Source organism: Lissotriton helveticus, chromosome 8, assembly GCF_964261635.1.
Source record: "Lissotriton helveticus chromosome 8, aLisHel1.1, whole genome shotgun sequence".
In the NCBI taxonomy this organism is placed as follows: Eukaryota; Metazoa; Chordata; class Amphibia; order Caudata; family Salamandridae; genus Lissotriton; species Lissotriton helveticus.
In genome coordinates this window covers 326706827-326731206 of record NC_136069.1, presented here as the reverse complement: position 1 = coordinate 326731206, position 24380 = coordinate 326706827, and the positions used below count along the sequence as shown (strand labels likewise).

Here is a 24380-nt window from a genome sequence, read left to right as displayed (position 1 = left end):
TTTTTTCATGGGGTTGATAAGGAAGCCGTCCATTGCTTCACGTTGGTCTACTAGCTCATTGATGGCAACAGCCATATTTCCTGCAATTATGAGTCATGATCGATATTTACTTGTGCTTCGGATACTGCATTTTGTTGATAATCCTTCGCCATTGCTACAAAATCACCCTGACTGTGACCGTCTTTTTAAAATTCGACCTGTTCTTGATCACTTTGTAGATCGATTTTCAGAGATCTATACTACAGGGAAAGAAATAGCTATTGATGAGTCTTTGGTCCTGTTCAAGGATCGTTTGGTTTTTAGACAGTACATTCCTAGCAAGAGGGCACGTTATGGAATTAAGATGTATATTTTGTCTTAAAATAGGGCAGGGTATGTCTATAATTTCCAGGTGTACACTGGTAGGGATTCCACTATTGTCCTTCCTGGTTGTCCGTCCACTTTAGGAGTTTCAGAGAAAATTATGTGAGAACTTGCTAGAGGACTTTTTAACAAAGGTCACAATTTGTACCTAGATAACTTCTACACTGCAATTGTTTAAGGAATTGTTCGGAGTGGACACTTTTGCTTGTGGCACAATCGGCTCTAACCGTAAAGGTTATCCAAATGAGCTTGTTTGCAAAAAGCTTCATAGGGGACAGTGCAGTGCCTTGCGTAGTGATGAACTGCAAGCTGTGAAATTTGTGGACAGGAGGGATGTGTACATGCTGACTACCATCCATGATGAGAGTACTTTACCTGTGGCTGTTTGGGGGTCAGGTTGCTGAGGTGCACAAACCTGTGTGCATTGTAGACTACAATAAGCACATGGGTGGTGTTGTGAGAGTAGATCAGAGGTTGGAACCTTACTCTGCTATTTGTAAGGCTTACATTTGGTATAATAAGTTGGCCATCCATCTTTCCAATTGAGCAACTTTTAATGCTTTTGTTGTGTTCAAGGACTATTCATCAGCGTCAAAGATGACTTTGACTTTTGTTCAGTTTCAAGAGTCTGTGATAGGCAGCCTTGTTGTAGTTGAACAGGCAAGTTTTCCTAGAGTTGGAGTGGTGGAGGATGTGGCTGGATTGAAATATAATCACCTTCCTGATTTAATTCCGTCAACGCTCAAAATAAACAATCCCTGTAAGAGATGTAGAGTCTGTTTGCGAAGAGGTATGCGTAAGGAGAGCTTCGTATGCGCTGTGCTGATTGTCCTTCTAATCCTGGGCTGTGTGTGCCCATATGTTTCAGATTGTATCACACTCAAAAGAAATTTTGTGAGCAACCTTGAGTCTAATAGTGTACTTCCTGGTCTGTATGGTTTTTTATTTGTTGTTCAGTTTCACTTTTGGCAGTAGAATGATGCCTTTAGTTACCACTGTTGTGTTTGTAGTTGTAGTTTTGTATCTAGTACCAATTGGTTTGTAATTTTTTTTTTGTTAAAAATAAATTTGACAGTGTGCGTTGACTGGCTCTTGGCTGGTGATGTGCGTGGACTGGCACTTGGCTGGTGGTGTGCGTGGACTGGCGCTTGGCTGGCAGTGTGCATGGACTGGCGCTTGGCTGGCAGTGTGCATGGACTGACACTTGGCTAGTGGTGTGCATGGACTGGTGCTTGGCTGGCGGTGTGCATGGACTGGCACTTGGCTGGCAGTGTATGTGGACTGGCACTTGGCTGTCGGTGTGCGTGGACTGGTGCTTGGCTGGCGGTGTGCCTGGACTGGCGTTTGGCTGGCAGTGTGGGTGGGATGGTGCTTGGCTGGTGGTGTGCTTTGGCTGCCGCTTGGCTGGCGGTGTGTGTGGGCTGGCATTTGGCTGGAAGTGGGTGAGTAGTGACTTGCTGCTGGTCATTACACACTCTGCTAGTCAAACGCCACTGCAGACACTATGTCAACCACCAGCCGGTGTGATTGCTATGTCAGTCATATGGGCATATGAAAGTAATGGGCCCTTGAATGGCACTGTCTATTGATGTGAATGTTGTAAAGTGCTGGGCCCGCGGCTGGCGGTGTGAATGGTCTTGTGTGTCACCTTTGAAAGGTGTGTGAATGGCCTGTAAAGAGTGCCTTGCCGTGGCTTTACAGCTCACAAGCTGTGAGTCATTGGTTCAGGTTTTTAACCTTTTAAAAATTAACAGTATTATTATTTTAGTGAAATCTCTTCTTATTAGAATTTTACGCTCTGAACCTTCACTCACCCTCGTACCAAATCCAACAAGTATGTATGCGTACCTAAGGAATTGCTCATTTTGAAGGAATATTTGTCTTTTCTGTCTGTCTCTGCGAGTGAGGTACCATTTTTATCAGGAGACCTGGGGGAACACTGGGTAGTAGGATATTTGTGGATCCACGCAGATTCCAGAACTTTCCCACACAGAAATTTGAGAAAAAAGTGATTTTTTCAGATAAATTTGAGGTTTGCAGGGGATTCTGAGTAGGAAAATGTTGGTGGACCCACGTAAGCCATACCGCGCTGGACTCCCCTGCGTGTCTAGTTTTCAGAAATGTGTGGACTTGGTAGGTTTCCCTAGATGGCCGCCGAGCACGGGACCAAAAACTCATGGGACCCCCCTTGCAAAACCAGGTTGTTTTGCGATAGGTAATTTTGATGTCGCCTCAATAGGTTTTGGGCCCTTGCCTGTCACTGGTACTTGACCCACCCACACAAGTGAGGTACCATTTTTATTAGGAGACCTGAGGGAATGCAGGATGGTAGGACATTTTTGGACCCATGCAGATTCCAGGACTTTCTGGAATTTGAGGTTTGCAGGTGATTCTGGGTAGGGAAATGTTGGGGGACCCACGCAAGCCTTTCCTCGCTTGACTCCCCTGGGTGTCTAGTGTTCAGAAATGTGTGGGTTTGGTAGGTTTTACTAGATGGCCGCCCAGCCCGGGGCCAAAAACTCATAGGACAGCCCTTGCAAAACCAGGTTGTTTTGCGATAGGTAATTTTGATGTCGCCTCAATAGGTTTTGGGCCCTTGCCTGTCACTGGTACTTGACCCACCCACACAAGTGAGGTACCATTTTTATTAGGAGACCTGAGGGAATGCAGGATGGTAGGACATTTTTGGACCCATGCAGATTCCAGGACTTTCTGGAATTTGAGGTTTGCAGGTGATTCTGGGTAGGGAAATGTTGGGGGACCCACGCAAGCCTTTCCTCGCTTGACTCCCCTGGGTGTCTAGTGTTCAGAAATGTGTGGGTTTGGTAGGTTTTACTAGATGGCCGCCCAGCCCGGGGCCAAAAACTCATAGGACAGCCCTTGCAAAACCAGGTTGTTTTGTGATAGGTAATTTTGATGTCGCCTTTTGCCTGTCGCGGGCACTAGTCCTACCCACACAAGTGAGGTACCATATTTCTCTGAAGACTTTGGGAAACGCGGATGGGTAGAATTTTGTGAATCCAAGCAGATTCAAGAAATTTCCACCACACAAAGGTGAGGAAAATGTGTTTTTTTCACAAATGTTTAGGTTTGCAAGGATTCAGAGTAACAGAGCCAGTCAAGTCACCCCATCTTTGATTCCCCTGGGTGTCTAGTTTTTAAAAATGTATAGGTTTGCTAGGTTTCCTAGGTGCCGGCAGAGCTAAGGTTCAAAATTTACAGCTAAACACAAAAAGGGTCAGTTTTCACTGTGAAAATGTGGTGCGTCCACGTTGCACTTTGGGCCGTTTTCTGTCGCGGGCACTAGGCCGACCCACACAAGTGAGTACCATTTTTCTATGAAGACTTTTGGGAACGTGGGGTGGGTGGAATTTTGCGGTTACACGTAGGTCCCAGAACTTTCCACCACAGAAATGTGAGGAAAATGTGGGGTTTTTGACAAATGTTTAGGTTTGCACGGGATTCTGGGTAACAGAACCTGGTGAGAGGCAGTCAAGTCACCCCATCCTGGATTCCCCTGGGTGTCTAGTTTTCAAAAATGTATAGGTTTGCTAGGTTTCCCTGGGTGCCGGCAGAGCTAGGGTTCAAAATCTATTTTCTGTTTTCACTGTGAACATGTGGTGGGTCCATGATGCCTTTTGGGCCGTTTCCTGCTGGGGTCACTAGGCCTACCCACACAAGTGAGGTACCGTTTTTCTCAGAAGACTTTGGGGAACGCGTTGGGGAATGCGGGGTGGGTGGAATTTTGTGGATCCACGCAGATTCCAGAACTTTCCACCACGAAAATATGAGGAACGTGTGTTTTCTTTACAAAGTTTTACGTTTGCAAGGGATTCTGGGTAACAGAACCTGGTGAGAGCCAGTCAATTCAACCCATACTTTATTCCCCTGGGTGTCTACTTTTCAAAAATGTATAGGTTTGCTAGGTTTCCCTGGGTGCCGGCAGAGCTAGGGTTCAAAATCTACAGCTTGGCACTTAACAAAAAAAGAGTCAATTTTCACTCTGAGAATGTGGAGTGTCCACGTTGCGGTTTGGCCCATTTCCTGTCACAGGCACTAGGCCTACCCACAAAAGCAAGGTACCATTTTTCTCAGAAGACTTTGCGGAACGCGGGGTGGGTGGAAGTTTGTGGATCCACGCAGACTCCAGAACTTTCCACTACAGAAATGTGAGGAAAATGTGTTTTTTTAAACAAATGTTTAACTTTGCAAGGGATTCTGGCTATCAGAACCTGGTGACAGCCACTCAAGCCACTCTATCCTGTATTTTCCTGGATGTCTAGTTTTCAAAAATGTATAGGTTTGCTTGGTTTCCCTAGGTGCCAGCAGAGCTAGGGTTCAAAATATACAGTTTGGCACCTTGCAATAAAACGGCCCATTTTCACTGTAAAAATTTATTGAGTCCACATTGCATTTTGGGCCGTTTCCTGTTGCGGGCACTAGGCCTACCCAGAAAAGTGAAGTATCATTTTTCTCAGAAGACTTCGGGGAATGTGGGGTGGGTGGATTTTTGCGGATCCACGCAGATTCCCGAACTTCCCACCACAGTAATATGAGAATACATTTTGCAAAAAAAGGGTCAGTTTTCACTGTGAAAATGTGGTGTGTCCACGTTGCATGTTGTTCCGTTTCCTGTCGCAGGCACTAAGCCTACCCACAAAAGTCAGGTACCATTTTTCCCAGAAGAGTTTGGGGAATGTGGGGTGGGTGGAATTGTGTCGATCCACGCAGATTCCGGAACTTTCCACCACAGAAATGTGAGGAAAATACGTTTGTTTTTTTGCTAGAGATTCTGGGTAGCAGAACATGGTGAGAGCCAGTCAAATCACCCCATTATGGTTTCCACTGGGTGTCCGCTAGGTTTCCCTGGGTGCCGGCAGAGCTAGGGTTCAAACTCTACAGCTAGGCACTTTGCAAAAAAAGTGTCAGTTTTCACTGTGAAAATGTGGTGTCCACGTTGGGTTTTGGGCCGTTTCCTGTCGCACGCAGTAAGCTTATCCACACAAGTGAGGTACCATTGTTCTCTGAAGACTTTGGGGAATGCGGGGTGGGTGGAATTTTGTGGATCCACGCAGATTCCAGAACTTTCCACCCCAGAAATGTGAGGAAAATCTGGGGATTTGGACACATTTTTAAGTTTGCAAGGGATTCTGGCTAACAGAACCTGGTGAGAGCCAGTCAAGTCACCCCATCCTGAATTCCCCTGGGTGTGCAGTTTTCAGAAATGTATAGATTTGCTAGGTTTCCCTAGGTGCCGGCAGAGCTAGGGTTCAAAATCTTCAGCTAGGCACTTCGAAAAAAAGGGTCAGTTTTCCCTGTGAAAATGTGGTGTGTCCACGTTTCATTTTGGGCCATTTCCTGCAGTCACTAGGCCTACCCACGCATGTGAGGTACCATTGTGGAGGTTTGCAAGGGATTCTGGGTTTCATAACCTGGTGACAGCCACCCAAGCCACCCCATCCTGAATTTCCCTGGGTGTCTAGTTTTAAAAAATGTATAGGTTTGCTAGGTTTCCCTAGGTGCCGGCAGAGCTAGGGTTCAAACTCTAAAGGTAGGCACTTTCCAAAAAAGGGTCAGTTTTCACTGTAAAAATGTGCTGTGTCCACATTGTGTTTTGGGATGTTTCCTGTTGCGGGCACTAGGCCTACCCACACAAGTGAGGTACCATTGTTCTTGTAAGACTTTGGGAAATGCGGGCTGGGTGGAATTATGTGGATCCACGCAGATTCCAGAATTTTCCACCACAGAAATGTGAGGAAAATGTAGTTTTTTGACAAATATTTAGCTTTGAAAGGGATTCTGGATACCAGAAGCTGGTGAGAGCCAGTCAAGTTACCCCCTACTGGAATTTCCTGAGTGTCTAGTTTTAAAAAATGTGTATTTGCTAGGTTTCATTAGGTGCCGGCAGAGCTAGGGTTCAAAATCTACAGCTTGGCACTTTGCATAAAAAGGGTCAGTTTTCACTGTGAAAATGTGGTGTGTCTGTGTTGCGTTTTGGGCCATTTCCTGTTACTGGCGCTAGACCTACCCACACAAGTGAGGTACCATTTTTCTCGGAAGACTTTGGGGAACGCGAGGTAAGTGAAATTTTGTGGATCCACACAGATTTCAGAACTTTCCACCACAAAAAAATGTGAGGAAAATTAGATTTTTTTTACAAATGTTTAGGTTTGCAAGGGATTCTGGGTGTCAGAACCTGGTGACAGCCACTCAAGCCACCCCATCCTGGATTTCCCTGGGTGTCTAGTTTTAAAAAGGTATAGGTTTGCTTGGTTTCCCTAGGTGCCTGCAGAGCTAGGGTTCAAAATCTATAGCATTGCACCTTGCAATAAAACTGTCCATTTTCACTGTGAAAATGTGGTGTGTCCACGTTGCGTTTTGGGGCGTTTCCTATTGGGGGCCCTAGGCCTACCCACACAAGTGAAGTAGAATTTTTCTCAGAAGACTTCGGGGAACGTGGGGTGGGTGGATTTTTGTGGATCCACGCAGATTCCTGAACTTCCCATCACAGTAATATGAGAAAACGAGTTGTATTTGACAAATTTTGAGGTTTGCAAGGGATTCTGGGTAACAGAACCTGGTGGGAGCCAGTCAAGTCACCCTATCCTGGATTCACCTCGGTGTGCAGTTTTAAAAAACTGTATAGGTTTGCTAGGTTTCCTTGGTGCCGGCAGAGCTAGGATTCAAAATCTACAGCTAGGCACTTTGCAAAAAGAGGGTCAGTTTTCACTGTGAAAATGGGGTGTGTCCACGTTGCATGTTTTGCATTTTCCTGTCACAGGCACTAAGCATACCCACAAAAGTGAGGTACCATTTTTCTCAGAAGACTTTGGGGAAAGTGGGGTGGGTGGAATTTTGTCGATCCACGCACATTCCAGAACTTTCCACCACAGAAATGTGAGGAAAATGTGTTTGTTTTTTTACAAATGTTTAGGTTTGCTAGAGATTCTGGGTACCAGAACCTGGTGAGAGCCAGTCAAGTCACCCCATTCTTGAGTTCCCTGGATTTCTACTTTAAAAAATGTATAGGTCTGCTAGGTTTCCCTAGGTGCCGGCAGAGCTAGGGTTCAAACTCTACAGCTAGGCACTTTGCAAAAAAAGTGTGAGTTTTCACTGTGAAAATGTGCTGTGTCCACTTTAGGTTTTGGGCAGTTTCCTGTCGTGGGCAGTAAGCCTATCCACATAAGTGAGGTACCATTCTTCTTGGAAGACTTTGGGGAATGCGGGGTGGGTGAAATTTTGTGGATCCACGCAGATTCCAGAACTTTCCAACCCAGAAATATGGGGAAAATCTGGGTTTTTGGACACATTTTTAAGTTTGCAAGGTATTCTGGCTAACAGAACCTGGTGAGAGCCAGTCATGTCACCCCATCCTGGATTCCCCTGGGTGTGCATTTTCATAAATATATAGATTTGTTAGGTTTCCCTAGGTGCCAGCAGAGCTAGGGTTCAAAATCTACAGCTAGGCACTTCGCAAAAAAGGGTCAGTTTTCCCTGTGAAAATGTGGTGTGTCCACGTTTCATTTTGGGCCATTTCCTGCCGCGGACTATCCACACATGTGAGGTACCATTTTTTAGGTTTGCAAGGGATTCTGGGTAGCAGAACCTGGTGACAGCCACTCAAGCCACCCCATCCTGGATTCCCCTGGTTGTCTAGTTTTAGAAAATGTATAGGTTTGCTAGGTTTCCCTAGGTGCCGGTAGAGCTATGGTTCAAAATCTGCAGTTAGGCTCCGTTTTTCACTGTGAGAATGTGGTGTGTCCATGTTGCGTTTCGGGCCATTTCCTGAAACGGGCGCTAGGCCTACCCACACAAATGAGGTACCATTTTTCTCTGAAGACTTTGGGGAACGCGGGGTAGGTGGAATTTTGTGGATCCACACAGATTCCACCACAGAAATGTGAGGAAAATGTGTTTTTTTGACAAATATGTAGGTTTGCAAGAGATTCTGGGTACCAGAACCTGGTGAGAGCCAGTCAAGTTATACCCTCCTGGATTTCCCTGAGTGTCTAGTTTTCAAAAATGTATAGGTTTGCTAGGACTGGGCCGTTTCCTGTCACGGGTGCTAGGCCTACCCACACAAGTGAGGTACCATTGTTCTCAGAAGACTTTGGGGAACGCGGGGTAGGTGGAATTTTGTGGATCCACAAAATTCCGAAACTTTCCACCACAAAAAAATGTGAGGAAAATGTGTTTTTTTTTAGAAATGTTTAGGTTTGCAAGGGCTTCTGGGTATCAGAACCTAGTGACTGCCACTCAAGCCACCCCATCCTATATTCCCCTGAGTATCTAGTTTTCAAAAATGTATAGGTTTGCTTGGTTTCCCTAGGTCCCTGCAGAGCTAGGGTTCAAAATCTACAGCTTTGCACCATGCAAGAAAACGGTCCATTTTCACTGTGAAAATGTGGTGTGTCATGTTGCGTTTTGGGCCGCTTCCTGTTGCGTGCCCTAGGCCTACCCACACAAGTGAAGTAGCATTTTTCTCCGAAGAATTTTGGGAACTTGGGGTGGGTGGATTTTTGTGGATCCGTGCAAATTCCCGAACTTCCGACCACAGAAATATGAGAAAATGTGTTCTATTTCACAAATGTTGAGGTTTGCATGGGATTCTGGGTAACAGAACCTGGTGAGAGCCCGTCAAGTCACCCCATCCTGGATTTCCCTGTGTGTGCAGTTTTAAAAAATGCATAGATTTGCTAGGTTTCCCAAGGTGCCGGCAGAGCTAGGGTTCAAACTCTACAGCTAGGCACTTTGCAAAAGGTGAGGAAAATGTGGGTTTTTTTGACAAATGTTTAGATTTGCAAGGGATTCTGGTTACCAGAAACTGGTGCAAGCCAGTGAAGTTACCCCCTCCTGGATTCCACTGGGAGTCTAGTTTTAGAAAAATGTATAGGTTTACTAGGTTTCCTTAGGTGCCAGTAGAGATAGGGTTCAAAATCTACAGCTAGGCACTTTGCCAAAAAAAGGGTCTGTTTTCACTGTGAATATGTGGTGTGTCCACGTTGCATTTTGGGCTGTTTCCTGTTGCGGGCACTAGGCCTACCCACAAAAGTGAGGTACCATTGTTCTCTGAAGACTTTGGGGAACGTGGGGTGGGTGGAATTTTGTGGATCCAGGCAGATTCCAGAACTTTCCACAACAGAAATGTGAGGAAAATATGTTTTTTTACAAACGTGTAGGTTTGCAAGGGATTCTGGGTAACAAAACCTGGTGAGAGCCAGTCAATTCACCCCATCCTTGATTTCCCTGGGTGTGTAGTTTTCAAAAATGTATAGGTTTTCTAGGTTTCCCTTGGTGCCGGCAGAGCCAGGGTTCAAAATCTACAGCTAGGCACTTTGCAAAAAAAGGGTCTGTTTTCACTGTGGAAATGTGGTGTGTCCACGTTGCGTTTTGGGCCTTTTCCTGCCGTGGGCACTAGGCCTACCCACACAAGTGAGGTATCATTTTTCTCTGAAGACTTTGGGGAACGCGGGTGGGTGGAAGTTCATGTATCCACACAGATTCAAGAACTTTCCACCATAGAAATATGAGGAAAATGTGGTGCTTTTCTACAAATGTTTAGGTTTGCAAGGGATTCTGGGTAACAGGACCTGGTGAGAGCCAGTCGAGTCACCCCATCCTGGATTTCCCTGGGTGTCTAGTTTTAAAACATGTATAGGTTTGCTAGGTTTCCCTAGGTGCCGGTAGAGCTAGGTTTCAATATCTACAGCTAGGCACTTTGCAAAAAAAGCGTCAGCTTTCACTGTAAAAATAAAGTGTGTCCGTGTTGGGTTTCGGCGTTTCCTGTCGCGGGCACTAGGCCTACCTACACAAGTGTGGTACCATTTTTATCGGGAGACTTAGGGTAACACAGAATTGCAGAGCAACTGTAATTACCTATTGACTTTTAATGCATTTCGGCCTTCCAAATGAAAGACAATGTGTAAAAAAGAAGTCATTTTGAAAAATGACCTGTAATTCTCATGCTAGTATGGGTACTCACAATTTCCGAAATGAGCAAATACCTACTGTTTCTAACCGCTTCGCTGCGGCGAAAATCCTGCTGCTGTGCTGGGAAATTCCAATCTTGGGCGTGGCTCGGATGGCCCCCGGCCATCGTGCGCACACGCCCAAGACTCATGACGAGCGCGGAAGAGGTTAAGCTCTATATTTTGTTCCAATTTCAGAAATACATAGGTGTCTTTCATACCGATTTTTCCATGTATATATTTTCCCAAATGAATTATTATATACCCGGTACATAATGAAAAACCATTGCAAGACGCTGCTCAGTTATTGGCTCTGGGTTTGTCGGGATATTGGTGAACCTAAAAGTCCTATATATTCCCATAACCAGAAAGGTCCAGCAGATGTAACGGTATATTGCTTTTAAACAGCTGTCACAATTAGAAGTTGTTATTTGTGAAAACGTTGGCACAAATGGCTGTTTTTTCAACTAATTTTCAATTTGTCCTATATTTAACTGTTAGTTTCTATAATGAAACTTGAAGGATCAACACAAATAAACCCTTGCTGAATTCAGAATGTTGTCTACTTTTCCAAGATGTATAGCTTTCTAGGATCCATTATTGCTTTTATACCCATTTCTACCACTAACTGGAAGAAGGTTCAAAGCACAACAAATAGCAAAAATAGGCCATATCCCAGTAAAATGCAAAAACTGTGTTAAAAAATTGGGTTTCTGACAAATGTCTGTCAAAGTCAAAAGTCAAAGAAATTTATTGCATAATTAATTAAAATCATTACAATTTCCACATGTCGATGTTATGATACAAAAAATAAATGCTACTAAAAAGAAGATTAGACTCTTCCTTTGTTAAAAATGATATTACACAATTTTAAAACAAGATTCCTCAGATGAACTACTATCGGCATTAAGAGGTCAGAATGATTGTTACATATTAATGCAGGGTTTACCAGTCTTAGGGATTAGGGCTGAGTTATTACACCGCTTATTTCATCATGTCCTAGTTCCACAAGACTCAGGCATTTATTCACTTCTGCCAGGAATTTTGTTCCCCGGCATGCCAAAATAATTGAACTCCCTCCTAGCCAGCTAGTTACCGCTTGCCTACAGGTGCGGATGTTTAACTCGTTACAGATGTTTTTCAATAGTCTTCGACGTTGAACCAGTAGAGTCGGACAGACGCACAAAAAGTGGGCTAATGATTCCGTTTTATAGCCACAAAGTCTACAGCTCTCAATCTGGTGTTTACCTTTCCAGGAAGGTGCTAAGTCTTTCGAACTGTGCATACCCATCCTGTAGGCTGTAAAGGCTCTTTTTAGGTGCACATTAAAATGAGAGGTTAGATAAGCGTGCGGTCGTCCAGCTTTGAAGGAGTTGATTATGGTCCAACCATGTCGGCGCTTGAGAAGTAGCGCTTTGTCATCCTGAAAAGATTTCATCCTTGCTGCCTTATTAGCTAGTCTGCTTATTGTTGCTTTGTCCGTCACAGATTCCCAAATTCCTTCCAACCCCAGCTCTTTCACGCAGGTTTTCAGGTATTTTCCCCAAGGACAAGGGGTTCCAGTTGCTCCTTGATTTTTTATGGCTTCCCAGTTTAACCAATCCATCGAGTCCGGATCTGCAGATCTTAATTTGTGACACAGTTTTATGAAGCCGCTCATGCTTCTATATTTCTGGTTTTGCAGACCGAATTCCAACCTTACTTGCGGTGCTGATGCACTCTTTGGGAGGTTAAAAACTGCTTTATAAATTTTTGTTTGGAGTTCGTTTAGTAGGTCTACTTCCTTGCCACACCAGGTGACGAGACCGTAAGATAATGATGGTAATATTTGTGCTGACATGACCTTCAGGAGGTGACTATAGTTCGGGCAATTCATTTTTGTTTTTAGCAATCGATAAGCAAAGATTAGTCTTTGAGCTTTAGTTCGAGTTGCAGTTTTATGCTCTGTTAGTCTTGCTCCCTGGGATAATGTTACTCCAAGGTATTTATACGAGCCTTGTTCATTCACCTTCGTCCCGTTAAATGACCATATATAACTACGTTTTTTTGGGTCCACTAATCGTACTACTTTAGTTTTTTCTTTGTTTAAGTCCAGTCCTTCTTGTCTTAAGTACTCTGATAAGATGTTTAAAGCTCTTTGTAGACCCACTGGGGTTTTACTCAGCAGGACAATGTCGTCAGCGTATTGCAGGCAAGGAATTCGCCGGTTTGCCAATGACGGAGGGTGCACCTCATCTGTGTCCAACACTGTTGCGAGATCAGAAAGGAATAGATTAAAAAGGGTAGGCGCTAGAACACAACCTTGTTTTAGGCCCTGAAATGTTGGTATGTTCCTTGTTGTATACGCTCCGTCTCCCAATTTAACCTTTGCCCATGTATCTTCGTGCAAAGTTTTTATTGCCTGTATTAATTTTGCAGGCGTCCCCCAAAGCTGCAGTTTTTCCCATAGACGCTCTCGATTTACTCTGTCGAATGCAGATTTGATGTCTACAAAACAGGCGTATAATCGTGCGCCCTTTACTGCTATTCTGTCCATTAGTACTGATAGGCAAGTTAAGTTGGTGGGTGTCCCCATATCCCTCCTAAATCCCGTCTGGAACCAGGGGATTCTCTGAGATTCTTCTATCCAGTCTTGCAGCTTAAGGAGGATACAAGAGGCATAGAGCTTGGCTTCCACATCTATCAACGATATAAGTCGGTAATTTGTAGGGTTACCATGATCACCTTGTTTAAATATTGGGTGTATCACGTTGCCCTTCCATGATGCAGGAACCTGTAAATCTCGATAGATTTGGTTGAACAAAGGTGTCAGGATTTCTGCCCAAAATACCGGGTTATGTTTAAAAATGGCATTGGGCAGTCCATTCGGGCCCGGTGCTCCTTCAGCCTTTAGCCTAATAATGATTTTACACAGTTCCCCACTAGTAGTCAATTCAGGGTCTATCATTTCCTCTATTGCACAATCCTTTGTCATCGTTCTTTCTGTGCCTGGATTGTAGATTTCCAACTGGCCATTCTCTACTGTATTTATGGCCTGCGTATTTTTTCGAAGGCCTACTGTTCTTATGCAGTAAAGGGATTGCACATGTTGAGACCAAGCGTCCGCTCCTACTCCCGCTTCCTGGTAGAGTTTTTGTCCTTTGTTTAGGTCGTTGATGATGCCCCAAAATTCACGACTATTGGGATGTTTTCCGGCACTTAACAATCTATTCCACAACTTCTCTTTATAGGCAGATTTTGCAATGTTTAAAGCCTTCCTGTAGGTGCTTCTGGCTTCCGTCAGAACCCCCCTATTTGTTGGTAACCCCAGCTTTTTGTTCCATGCAAGGTGACGAACCGCATTTGCTACCCTCCTTTTCTTTGTTCTTAGTTCGTTGGAAAACCAGGGCTCCTTTTTAGCGGTGGACTTACTCCGTACACCTGAAGTTGCAGGAAATTTATGAAGAAGGTCCAAGACCAATAGCTCCCAGTTTTTTACCAGATCCTCCTTTTTTGCAGCCCTAACTCGGATTTGCGAGCCACTGCGGCGCACTGAATTTTTTCCAGTGTTTCTCCTCTCCATTTCAGTTTCTTTAAGTTAAATTTGGTGGCTTGGTGAAGCAGGCTTGCTAATTTCGGTGCCAAGTTGGGCGCAGTGTTTAGGGAAGTTATTTGGGGGAAATGGTCACTTTCTGATCGTTGGACGATTTTGAAGGTGTCAATGTCTGGGATTAAATCGTCACTTACTATTGTATAATCTATTGTTGAATGGACCCTACCGCTCAGGAACGTAACGCCTGCCGGCCTGTCCCCCGTCGTGTTGCCATTTAGAACTGTCAGACCCAGAGCTTTTGGGTCGAAGGCTAACCCAGGGCCTCCTTTGGGCAGTCGCATGATTTCTTTTGCCCTCAATTTTCCATTGAGATCACAGTTAAAGTCCCCTGAGATTAATAGAGGACATCCTTTGTAGGTTTTTTGCATCGTTTTAATCAGCGACGTCAGACACATTTGTTTTCCTTGTTGAAACTTACGGTCAGGATGGATATAAACATTAAGGATTATAATTTGCCATTTTTTGTGCCCGACTGACATAGATTCAGTGATTCTGATCACTTGTACCCAGTTTAATCCTACATCCAGTGCTTCTGAAGACCAGTCAAATTTTTGAGTGATGTGAGTTGATAAACCACCCCGGGGGTGGCCAAAATTTGAGTGTCTTTCTGCGGGGATGTAGTGGGTCTTGAAACCTGGTATAACACTTGGTGCTAATTTCCACGTCTCCTGAATCAGGATTATATCTTGGTTGGAAAAAAAGAGTTGGGTTTCATGGTCCAGCTCCATTTCGTGGAAACCATGTACGTTCCATGTACATACTGAGATTTTTGTTGAAGTAGTTTTAGCACTTTGCGCTTCCTTCCTCCTACATGGAGACCGGGAGGAATTTTTCTCCGTGTTAGGGTTTCTTTTTACACAGGAACCTTGGGACCCAGGACCAATCTGTTGTGTCCCGACCGGGCTGCCTATTTGGATGATTGTAGTCTGTCAAGTTTACCTCTTCCGCTACGCTTGCATTGGCTGGAGAGGTAGTACGGGCTCCTAGTAGGCAAGAGAAAGGCGGACATTTTTCCCCGATACCCTTTGTTTCTTTATGGGAGATTTTTTGTAACAGAAATGGGTATCTTGGGATTGTATTTCTTAAAAGTGAAATTCCCCATGCTTCAAAGTGATCTCTTGTGGAGAATATTTTGTCAGCAGTGGCTTTTGAAGCCCACGTTGTGACGGTGACTTCAGATTCTATGTGCTGGGGGATTCTTTTAAATTCAACGGACCGAAGGTCCTGAGAGGTTATCTCGTTTAACTCCTCTATTTCCTGGAATAATCTTAGCAGATTGCCCCGGTTTAAAAAGTCCTGAGGCCCCTTTGATGAGTATTCCGGGATGAATGTTAATTTGTGAGGTGTTATTTCGGAATGGAGAAGGATTTTTTTATCGTCTGTAGACTGTTGGGGCTTTATAAAACCATTGGGTTTGGGAGATGATGCGGAGGACTCTTGCCCCTGGTCCATAATTGCTGACGGCGTCAGATCAGTTGTGCTTTGATCTGTACCTTGATTATGGTAACCCTTTGCGGGAGAATTATGTCGAGTTTTTGTTAGGGCACAGGTGCGGTGTTTTTCCGAAATAGTAACACACAAGCGGGAAGGTACGGTTTTTAGCTGTGGTCCATTAGATTCTCCTGACTTATTTTTTAGGATGGATCCAGATTTCTGACGACTAGTCTGTTTTCCAGTGGGCTGCGGACTATTATTGTTGGGCAGGTTAAACTGCCCTTGTCCCCCTATGTGGTCGCCCACAATTTTACTGGCCGTTGTTTGCTCTGGTGATCCATTTTCGGTGATTCCTTCCGTATGAATCCAGATGTTTTTCGGTACTGACGGATTTACCGTTAGGCTGCTGGGAGCTTCAAATAATACCAAATTCGTTGTGCTGTGATGGTTAACCGATGTTGTGGGTGAACTCAGCCTGGGTTTGTCCACCCTCCGTTGAAGTTGGGACTCTTGATTCGCAGGCGTCTGAGTTAAGCTTACCTTGCCGTCTTGAGACATAGCGGGACATTCAGAATTAGAGACCTGGGCGGAGTTTACGTTGAAAATTGAAAACAGCTTCCCTGGATCTGAGGGTTGTTGCTGTTTGTACTTTAGCCTAGCTTTCCTGGCCTTTTTCTTTTGTCTCTTGGTTACTGTTTTGGCCTCTTTTACGGCAATTTTGTCTTCTTCACTTGTAATTTGAAAGGATGATGCTAATTCCTGTACTTGTACTGATCTTTCTAGCCCCGCTTCCCTTAAAATGTGGTCTGAGACTTTCAGGTGATTGCTGATTGAATGCTCCTTTGAAATTGACCTGTTGCAGAAGCGTAATTTTTCTGGGGGAGATTTTGTGGTCTTTTCAACTGTGTTGTGATGTTGTCTTGCTTCCCGCAAAATGTCCGTCAGAATTGTTGGCAAACTTGCTAGTTTTTCGATTATTGGACCACAACCGCAACAGAGCTGTTTTTTATTAAACTCAGGTTCGGCTACTAGTTTCCCTTGGTTTCTTAATAGGGAGGTAAGTGCATCCATTTTTGAGTTTATGCCCGCAATGTGGCCTGCCACCAAGGTAATAAGATCTATCTGCACCTCCATTTTATTAGATTGAAAGTTCAGAGCTTTTATAGCTTGATCTAAAGATTTTAGCAAGGACTTAATCCAAATGGACGATTGATCTTCTTGGGACTCAATTGCAACTTTTGAATCAGTGTCCGTCGGACTGCCCGACGAGATGGTGATTGGTGCAGAATGATTTATGTATGGGTCATTTATTGTCATGTTGATACTGTTATTTATGGTGCGGTCATGGAGGTTTCTTTTTTCTACTAGCCCTCGAGGAGTAGACATCGCCAGACCTAGACTCGGATGTACATTTTTTGGACTTGGCTCGGAGTGTAATGCTCTACCTTGGGTTTCTAAATACATTGAGATCCTTTCCGTTAGTTCTTCCAATTCTGTATCATTTGATAAAAACAAAGGTTTTTGCCATGGATCACTATCGAACATGGATTCTGCGTGTAAATTGGCCTGGCCTTTTGAGCCCTCCTTAAGACTTGTCTGACTATTAGGATCTTTTACTTCCACCATGTCCGTTGATATTGGGCTGTCCTGGGGGCTTATTGGTCCTTTTGAATTTTTTACTTCCGCCACATCATTTGGTATTATAATGTCGGTTGATATCCTACTATGGACCTTTATGGTATCTACCTCCATAGTATGATTTTGAGCTTCTAAGGGATTGTTCTCCCCTGCGTGGGCAATTGAGTGGTGTACTTGTGCAGCAATTGTCAGTTTGCTTCCCTTAGCAGAGAAGCCATTTGGTATTGTACTGGGGTCGCTCATACTTGACTTGTTGTTATCTCGGGAGGATAGAGCATTAATTGGAGAAATTGGATTTGGTAAGTTGCTTGCTTCGACTGATGACGTGTAGATCGCTGCAATTGGATCCTTTAGGTAGAAGAATTTTAAAAGCCCTGACTTATTTGAGTATTTTGACGTTGCTTCCGGGATGGGTGCTGAAACCAACCTCTCCCTTTGGTTGGCTTGTGCCCCCGAAGGTATATCCTCTATGTTTGACTTTTTTAACTTTTTCGTGGACTTCTTATTTTCCACCGGGCGCCGCGTTCTCCCCGACCTCATTGCGCCCCGGTTAGGGGTCTTGGACCTTTTCTCCGTTCGACACAATTATTCACTTGATCGCCTTCTTCCTGCGTAGATGTACTACAGGGACTTGCCGACTGGAAACCTCTGTTTGGCACACCGCGCTCCGCGGAACTCCTCCTCGTGCTACGGCGAATGGCACTGGCTCCAATGCTCCCTGCCCCCCCCGGCTGACACACCGGCGCCTTTTCTCGGCTTTCTCCTACCGGGTGCCTGGATCGAATTTCCGGGGTTGTAGGCTATTGGTCAGGGGGCCATGCAAACTGGGCGATGTTCCCCTTCCACCTTCTGCCGTAGGACTCTGCAGTCCAGCGTGGCAAGGACAGGCGTTGGGCGCGCGGTGCTTTTGAAGAAATCTACGCCTTGCTGAAGGATTTTAACTGGAGGCTTGTGGTTCGTAGTTCGAGGTACAGAGACAAGATCTAACGATAGTTTTTTTTTTTTTTTTGGGGGGGGGGACGGCAGTGCAGTGGTGTGTCAGCGACAGCATAGGACCGTGTTGGCTTGTTATCCCAGCTCAGTACAGCGCTAACACCCAACGTCGGCTCACCCACACCGCAATCACGCAAACGCCCCTGCTCACCGGCTGCCACCGCAGGAGACTGCAGGAGTCCGCAGGAGTTCGCGTTCGTCCTCTTGCCCTTGCTCTACTGCCTTGGTGAGCACCACTGGTTGGAGACGGGGTGATGCCTGGGATGATGCCAGGACGAGGATAGTAAGAGGTGCAGTCACCTACTCCCGTCAGCACCGGTCTGCTTCCGACTTCTGCTGGCGTGTCCTGGCGGTGTCCCGGCGGTCAGCACACTCACTGGCTCCCTCCTCTGGCCGCTGGCCGCTGGCCGATGTCACTCGAGCCCTTGAGCCCTACCAGGGGCGAGCCCCGCTACCTCCGCCAGGAACCGAACTCCACTTGCCACGCCGACGGGCAGTGACGGGTGAGTGGCTCCGGGGGCTCCGAAGGTGCAAGCGGCCACAATTTCCCAAAGTTTTTCCCGGACCGCGAGCACCACGACCAACGCAATCAGCAACCGGCGTCCAAGCGTCTCCTCTCTGCACATGCGCAGAAACACTACTGCAGTATCATCAACCGTGGTGACAACTGATGTGGTTTACAAATGTCTGTCAGTCCGTTAAAGCTGGGAAAATGATGATTTTAGCCCACCAACCCTTTGTTGATACCATTTGCAGGGGGAATAAACAGACAATTTCATTTGCAGCAATTTGTTCACATTTTTTCCCCAAAAACTAAATGTTGCTGTATTTTGGCTAATTTCTGCCCCCCCCCCCCCCCCCCCCCCCCAAGGGGAATACACAAACACTGGGTACCTTTAGAATCCCCGTGATGTTGGAAGAAAAGGATGCAAATTTGGCGTGGATGCCTTATGTGGTCAAAAGGTTACAGGGGCCTAGGAGCGAACGAAAATGCCAAAAAAGGCTTAGCACAGGGCAGGGGAAAGGCCTAGGAACAAAGGGGTTAAAAGGTTTGGGTCTATGTGAACCATGAACCACTGCTTGACTTGTAAAAACACAGCTCTTTTATGGAGTGTTAAAACATAAATAACCAGAGTCACCTACTTTTGCATTGTCATTCTGGTCACAGTTGTTCCCAATGCAGTAATGGATGCTGCTAAGGTAGAGAGGCTGCAACTGAATGGAGCCGATGTTCTCCCTTAGTTCCCAGCCCACAGTGAGTACCCACAACAGAGCATGTAAAGGACAAGACTTCAGCATAATTATTAGCAGCTGCTAAACATGCAGAGATTTTGTAATGGCAAAGGTTCATTAGGTGTGTTAATTACTGGTAAACACAAGAACCTCTGGCACCTACAAAAGCAGCTAAAGTGGAAGTCAAACTAAGTGTACCTTAGACCAGTCATCAATGTCTATTTGCATTCTAGGACTTATATTCTGGGATTTAGGTCAGGAATAAAAGCTACAAAACACAGAATATGAGTATGGTCGAGTCAATTGCTCACGTCTGCCGTGGGTCGGTTGCATGAGTCTGGGGAGCAGGCAGCCAGTAGTGTCCTCTGCTCTGCAATAAGTGCAGAGTAGAACTGGCCCTAGCGGACACCGGGCGTTTCCCCGGTGGACCGCCAAGGTGTGGGCCGTTTTTGGTTACAGCGACGTTTTTGCAGCATAGCTGCCTAATAGTTCCTGTAACAAAATTGGCTGAAATCGGCTCAGGCAAACAGCTCGGCCTCACCCCAACCCCAAGGGGAGGGGGGGCGAGCACTTTGCTAGGGCCAGTTTTGGTTCCCAGTCCGGCCCTGAGTAAGTGTATCTGCAGACAGCAGACAATCGCTGGTGTCCTTAGGTCTTAAGCACATGTATCTGCAGGGATGCCTATCACCAGGAGAGAGGGGCTGGAGGGGGTGAGGATCGGCTGAAAACATGAGCGCTTGCTTGCTGAAAAACGAAACCAGGAGAGAAGCTATAGTGTTTCCAGCCAATCCTTGTTTAGTTTGCAAGTGCTTGTGTTTTCAGCTGATCCTCTTTAGTTAGCAAGCAACTAACGAGGATCAGCTGAAAACACAAGCGCTAAGTTGAATAAGATATGTGCAATAAAACGCAGGCAAATTAATCTTTTGAACCTTGTAATATGTTAATTATTCAACCCAAAACGTCTGCAAGGCTGAAAGTTGAACCGGGCGCACTTGTGGGAAGTGCTTGTAAGACTTCTAATATGTTAAGTAAACAAACAGCGCAACGTGGGTTAGGTGTAACTCTGGGTATAGTTTGCGTAGTCGTGCTATGCTACGCGAAGAGCACTTAGCACTATGCAAGCTACGCGTAGCTACGCGAGCTGCGTAGTGCGGTCGGGAAAATGCTGTTCGCACTGGTTGCACAGTGCCGAATGCTTGTCCGAACTGTGCAATCATTGCAAACGGCATCTTGCACGGTGCAAACGGTCGTTTTCTGTCGCTCGAGTAGATTTGTACTTGAGCGGCAGTTTTTCAACGCGGACTGGTAGTTTCTCATTGCGAGCGATCGCGAGCATACGCGACCACTCGCAATGAGAAACCTGACCTCCCACGTTGAGAATCTCGCCGGAAGGATTATTTTCCATGCTCGCGATGGGCAATTTGATGTTGCTGATCACAAACGAGGAAAAAGTCTCGCCGGGATGTCATTTTGCTCGCTCGTGGTCGCCAACTTGACGTTGAGGACCGTGAGCAAGCAAAAAATGCCCGCTACGCGTTTTTGCACTGTGCTATGTGCAATTTGCGCTGTGCGTAGTTGCACAAACTACGTGAGAGTAGAGTAGTCCTACGCCCAGGATAGTTAGGTGGGTGGAAAAAAAACAAAGTGCTGTGACAGACAAAAAGGCTTGAGTCCCTGCTGTGAACCTGGGAAAATAACTCAGACAGCATGGCAAAACCGCCCACTGCTGTGACCGCTAGCATATGCAACACAGGGTAGGTGGGTGGACAAATTGCGGAGGACATAAAGGTTTGAGTCTCGGTGTGGCTCATAACAACTAAAATAGTTCTCCCTAAGAATGTATGAGGTTAAAAGCACCTACTGCAGAGTTTCTTGTGGGTCCACCAATTTTTAGGCAACAGTAAAAATATCAAGATAAACTATGGTGATTAATAGAGAGACTGGAGTTTTGTCCAGTGGCAGTTTTAATTCATCGTAAAGTAGCCCTGAGGGTTAAAGTGCCTGCTGCAAAGCATGTGTACCATGCAGATCATAGAATTATATTTTATGAGGGTAACTCAATTGGTTACTGCCTTTGTCAGAGAGATCCTTATGTTAATTGCAGTTCATAAGTTACAGTCCTAATGCAACACGGTGACCTTTGAATTGTCATCAAAGAGTTGCATGCAGCCTGAATAGTATAGGTTAGAATGTAATATTTTCCCCCATTTTTCATTATCTTAATGTTGGTAAAAAGGGTTAATTAGTGTACAAATACATTTTTATTAGTAAAGCCATCCCCCAACCACTGTGTTACATTTTAAATCCTCAGTTTGTGTTTCTCCAGACCAAACAATCTTAAAATATACTACTTAGCCATATGGATGACATGTGACTCCTACACCGTGTAGTACTCATTGACTCATGTAACATTCCCTATAGCAGATTTATTCACGTATGATGCATTGTCTTTGTATAATGTGTGTGTGATGTAATGTGCTCTGACACCATACACTGATATGAGTAGCACTATAAAACAAATTAAATATTTGTGAGAGAAGGGCTGTGGAGAGATGAGGGATACTGTTGAAGGGTGTTAGTGAGGTAATCCGTGGAGTGGGGTGAGCGCCAACAAAGATTGCCGCACCTGGCGCCACCACCGCTAAAGTCGGCTCTGCAACCATGTATAGAATATGAATGAATTACACTCTGCCACTTCTCCCTGTCAGCATCCAGTTAAGGAGTAATATTTCTTTGCTGTTTGTTTGACCATTGGCCTAGGAGTACATTGTGCCTCTTAGTTAGCCACAGAACAGGTGAATAGTTATGCTTATTTTCAATTTGCATAGCAGCTGAAGTTTTTCTGCTATTTGCATGCTCGTCAACCAAACAGTGCAAAATCTCAACCATTTAGACAGCAGCCCCGTAAATGGGTAAATAGTGAAGTTGTACTGCTATTTGCAAGTCTGCTGGCTAAATAGTACAGAACCTTTACTATTTAGCCAGATAAATAGTTAATTTCTTCTGCTATTTGCAAAGCAGGCAGCCAAAGAGTGCAGAACTCCTACTATTTATCCTGCGGCCTGTTAGGCAGTGAAGTTTTGCAGCTATTTTCAAGGTCACCAGTCCAATAGTAAATCATTTCTACTATTTAGCCACAGGCCACGTAAATAGCAGGGAAAAGTTCACTATTTACCTTCGGCTAGCTAAATAGCCGCTACTATATATGTGTGTGTGTGTGTGTGTGTGTGTGTGTGTGTGTGTGTAGACAGACAGACAGACAGACAGATAGATAGAGAGACAGACAGATAGATAGACAGACAGACAGACAGACAGACAGACAGACAGACAGACAGACAGACAGATAGATAGACAGACAGACAGACAGACAGACAGACAGACAGACAGACAGACAGACAGACAGACAGACAGACAGACAGACAGATAGACAGACAGACAGACAGACAGATAGATAGATAGATAGATAGATAGATAGATAGATAGATAGATAGATAGATAGATAGATAAGTTGTCTTGATAGGCACAAAAGTAACATTGAAGGGAATTACTGTGAATAATTTATGCATTAGCAAATCACTGTATGTTCAATGGTTAAAGACTTATTTACTTCAGCCTGAGTTGTTACTGTTTGGTGTGAAGAAGAGTGTTCACTTGTCTCAAACTATAAAAGTAAAGTGATCACTTCTGAAATATCTTACACACCTCTTTCTCCTCTCTCTCCAGGTGCTCCATCTCTCCCATCCCTCCCTGCAGATCCAGGATTGCCTGGTAAGCCTGGTATGCCTGGAATCCCTCCTCCTGTTGCAGCTTGACAAACTTTGTGTTGTTGATCTTCTGGAGAATGTAAATCAGGACTCTGCCTGCTGCCACTTAGTAGGCAGGTGAACAACAGTATGGTGAAAATAGCCATCTACAAAAAAAAGTAGTCACAACAAAAATTAGCATGAATGTTTAATTAGAATTAAATCACATTTACAAGCATTGGGACTCGTTACAGAAAATATTAAATTGGGGAAATATGGAGCACGTTAATTTGCATATTACATTTTTTTTTAAATAAGGCGCCAAACAATGATCTTGCTTCCATCATACTAACTATTACATGTAGATAAGGAGGTCATTGAGTTTTTTTAAAACAGTTCAACATTTGCAGGTCATTCAGGTTAGGAAAATAATGTAAAGTCCATGCACAGCTTCCTTGATTCCCTTGGGTGTCTGGTCCTCAGAAATTCCTCAGTTTGTAGTATTCCCTTGGTGCTAGACAGTAGCAGGTGCTAGCTGTGGAAATCGGAGGGCAGCACAAGGAGAATAAAAACAAGCAAATGTACCTGCAGCCTGACGTTCTCTGCCATGCTGCTTCTTCAGACGATGCTTACACAGGCTCCCAGAGTCTCCTGCCCCAATCCAGATGCTACTCATATGCTAGCATTACCCAGCATAACAGAAGCGTAGGGATTGGGGGAACAGACTGGTTCCACTCTCCAGCAGGGACTGGGAGCCTGTGCTCCTGAGCCCTGCTGATTTCTCCAACCAATAGCCTTGACCATCCATGTGCGCATGTCAATAAAGCTGTGCTAAGACAGCCAGCCAAACCTACATGCGCACTGGCAGTGGCCTGAGCCCACCACTCCTTCTGCTTTGATGGCCCTACCCTCAAGACTAGGCAGTGGCTCTGGAGTGAAAGAAAATGATAATAAAGCAGTTTTATTACAGGCTTCTGCAGGTTCCAACAGTGGGGTGATGCTCCTCCGCCATAACCGAGGAGCCGCCCCCGGTGCTAGAAGATCACAGTCCAAAGCACCGTCGCAATAGGATTTTGAGACTATATCCTTTCCTTCAAATCATCTTAGTCATGCTCAAAAACAGGGAAACGGTAGTGACTGGGTAACTGGAGGAGCGCTGGATGATTGGACTTTTTTCTTTGGCCAAAAGAAACTCAGGTGGTTTACAGCACTCCTTCCGCTCCTTTACCAACCATGTTCCCAAGAAAAGAAAACAGTTAGGGATACTTCTCATAAAAAAATCAAAGGCTAATCATAAAATACAGACATTTTGCAAGATGACAATTTACACTCATAACACAATGCATTTAACAAACCAAACACAAGTGCAATAAAAATGGCAGGTTTGGTACAAGGAAATCATCATTGTAAGCAGTA

At 44.9% G+C, this 24380-nt stretch overlaps 1 protein-coding gene across 1 annotated transcript in view; it reads right to left on the bottom strand.

Moving 5' to 3' along the window:
• Positions 1 to 24380, bottom strand: part of LOC144772651 (protein HP-25 homolog 1-like) — a 204439-nt gene that overhangs the window by 119808 nt on the left and 60251 nt on the right. Inside the window, exon 2 of the mRNA XM_078657100.1 lies at positions 22924 to 23131. Coding sequence (XP_078513226.1) covers positions 22924 to 23131 — 208 coding nt within the window. The remainder of the gene's footprint in view (positions 1 to 22923; positions 23132 to 24380) is intronic.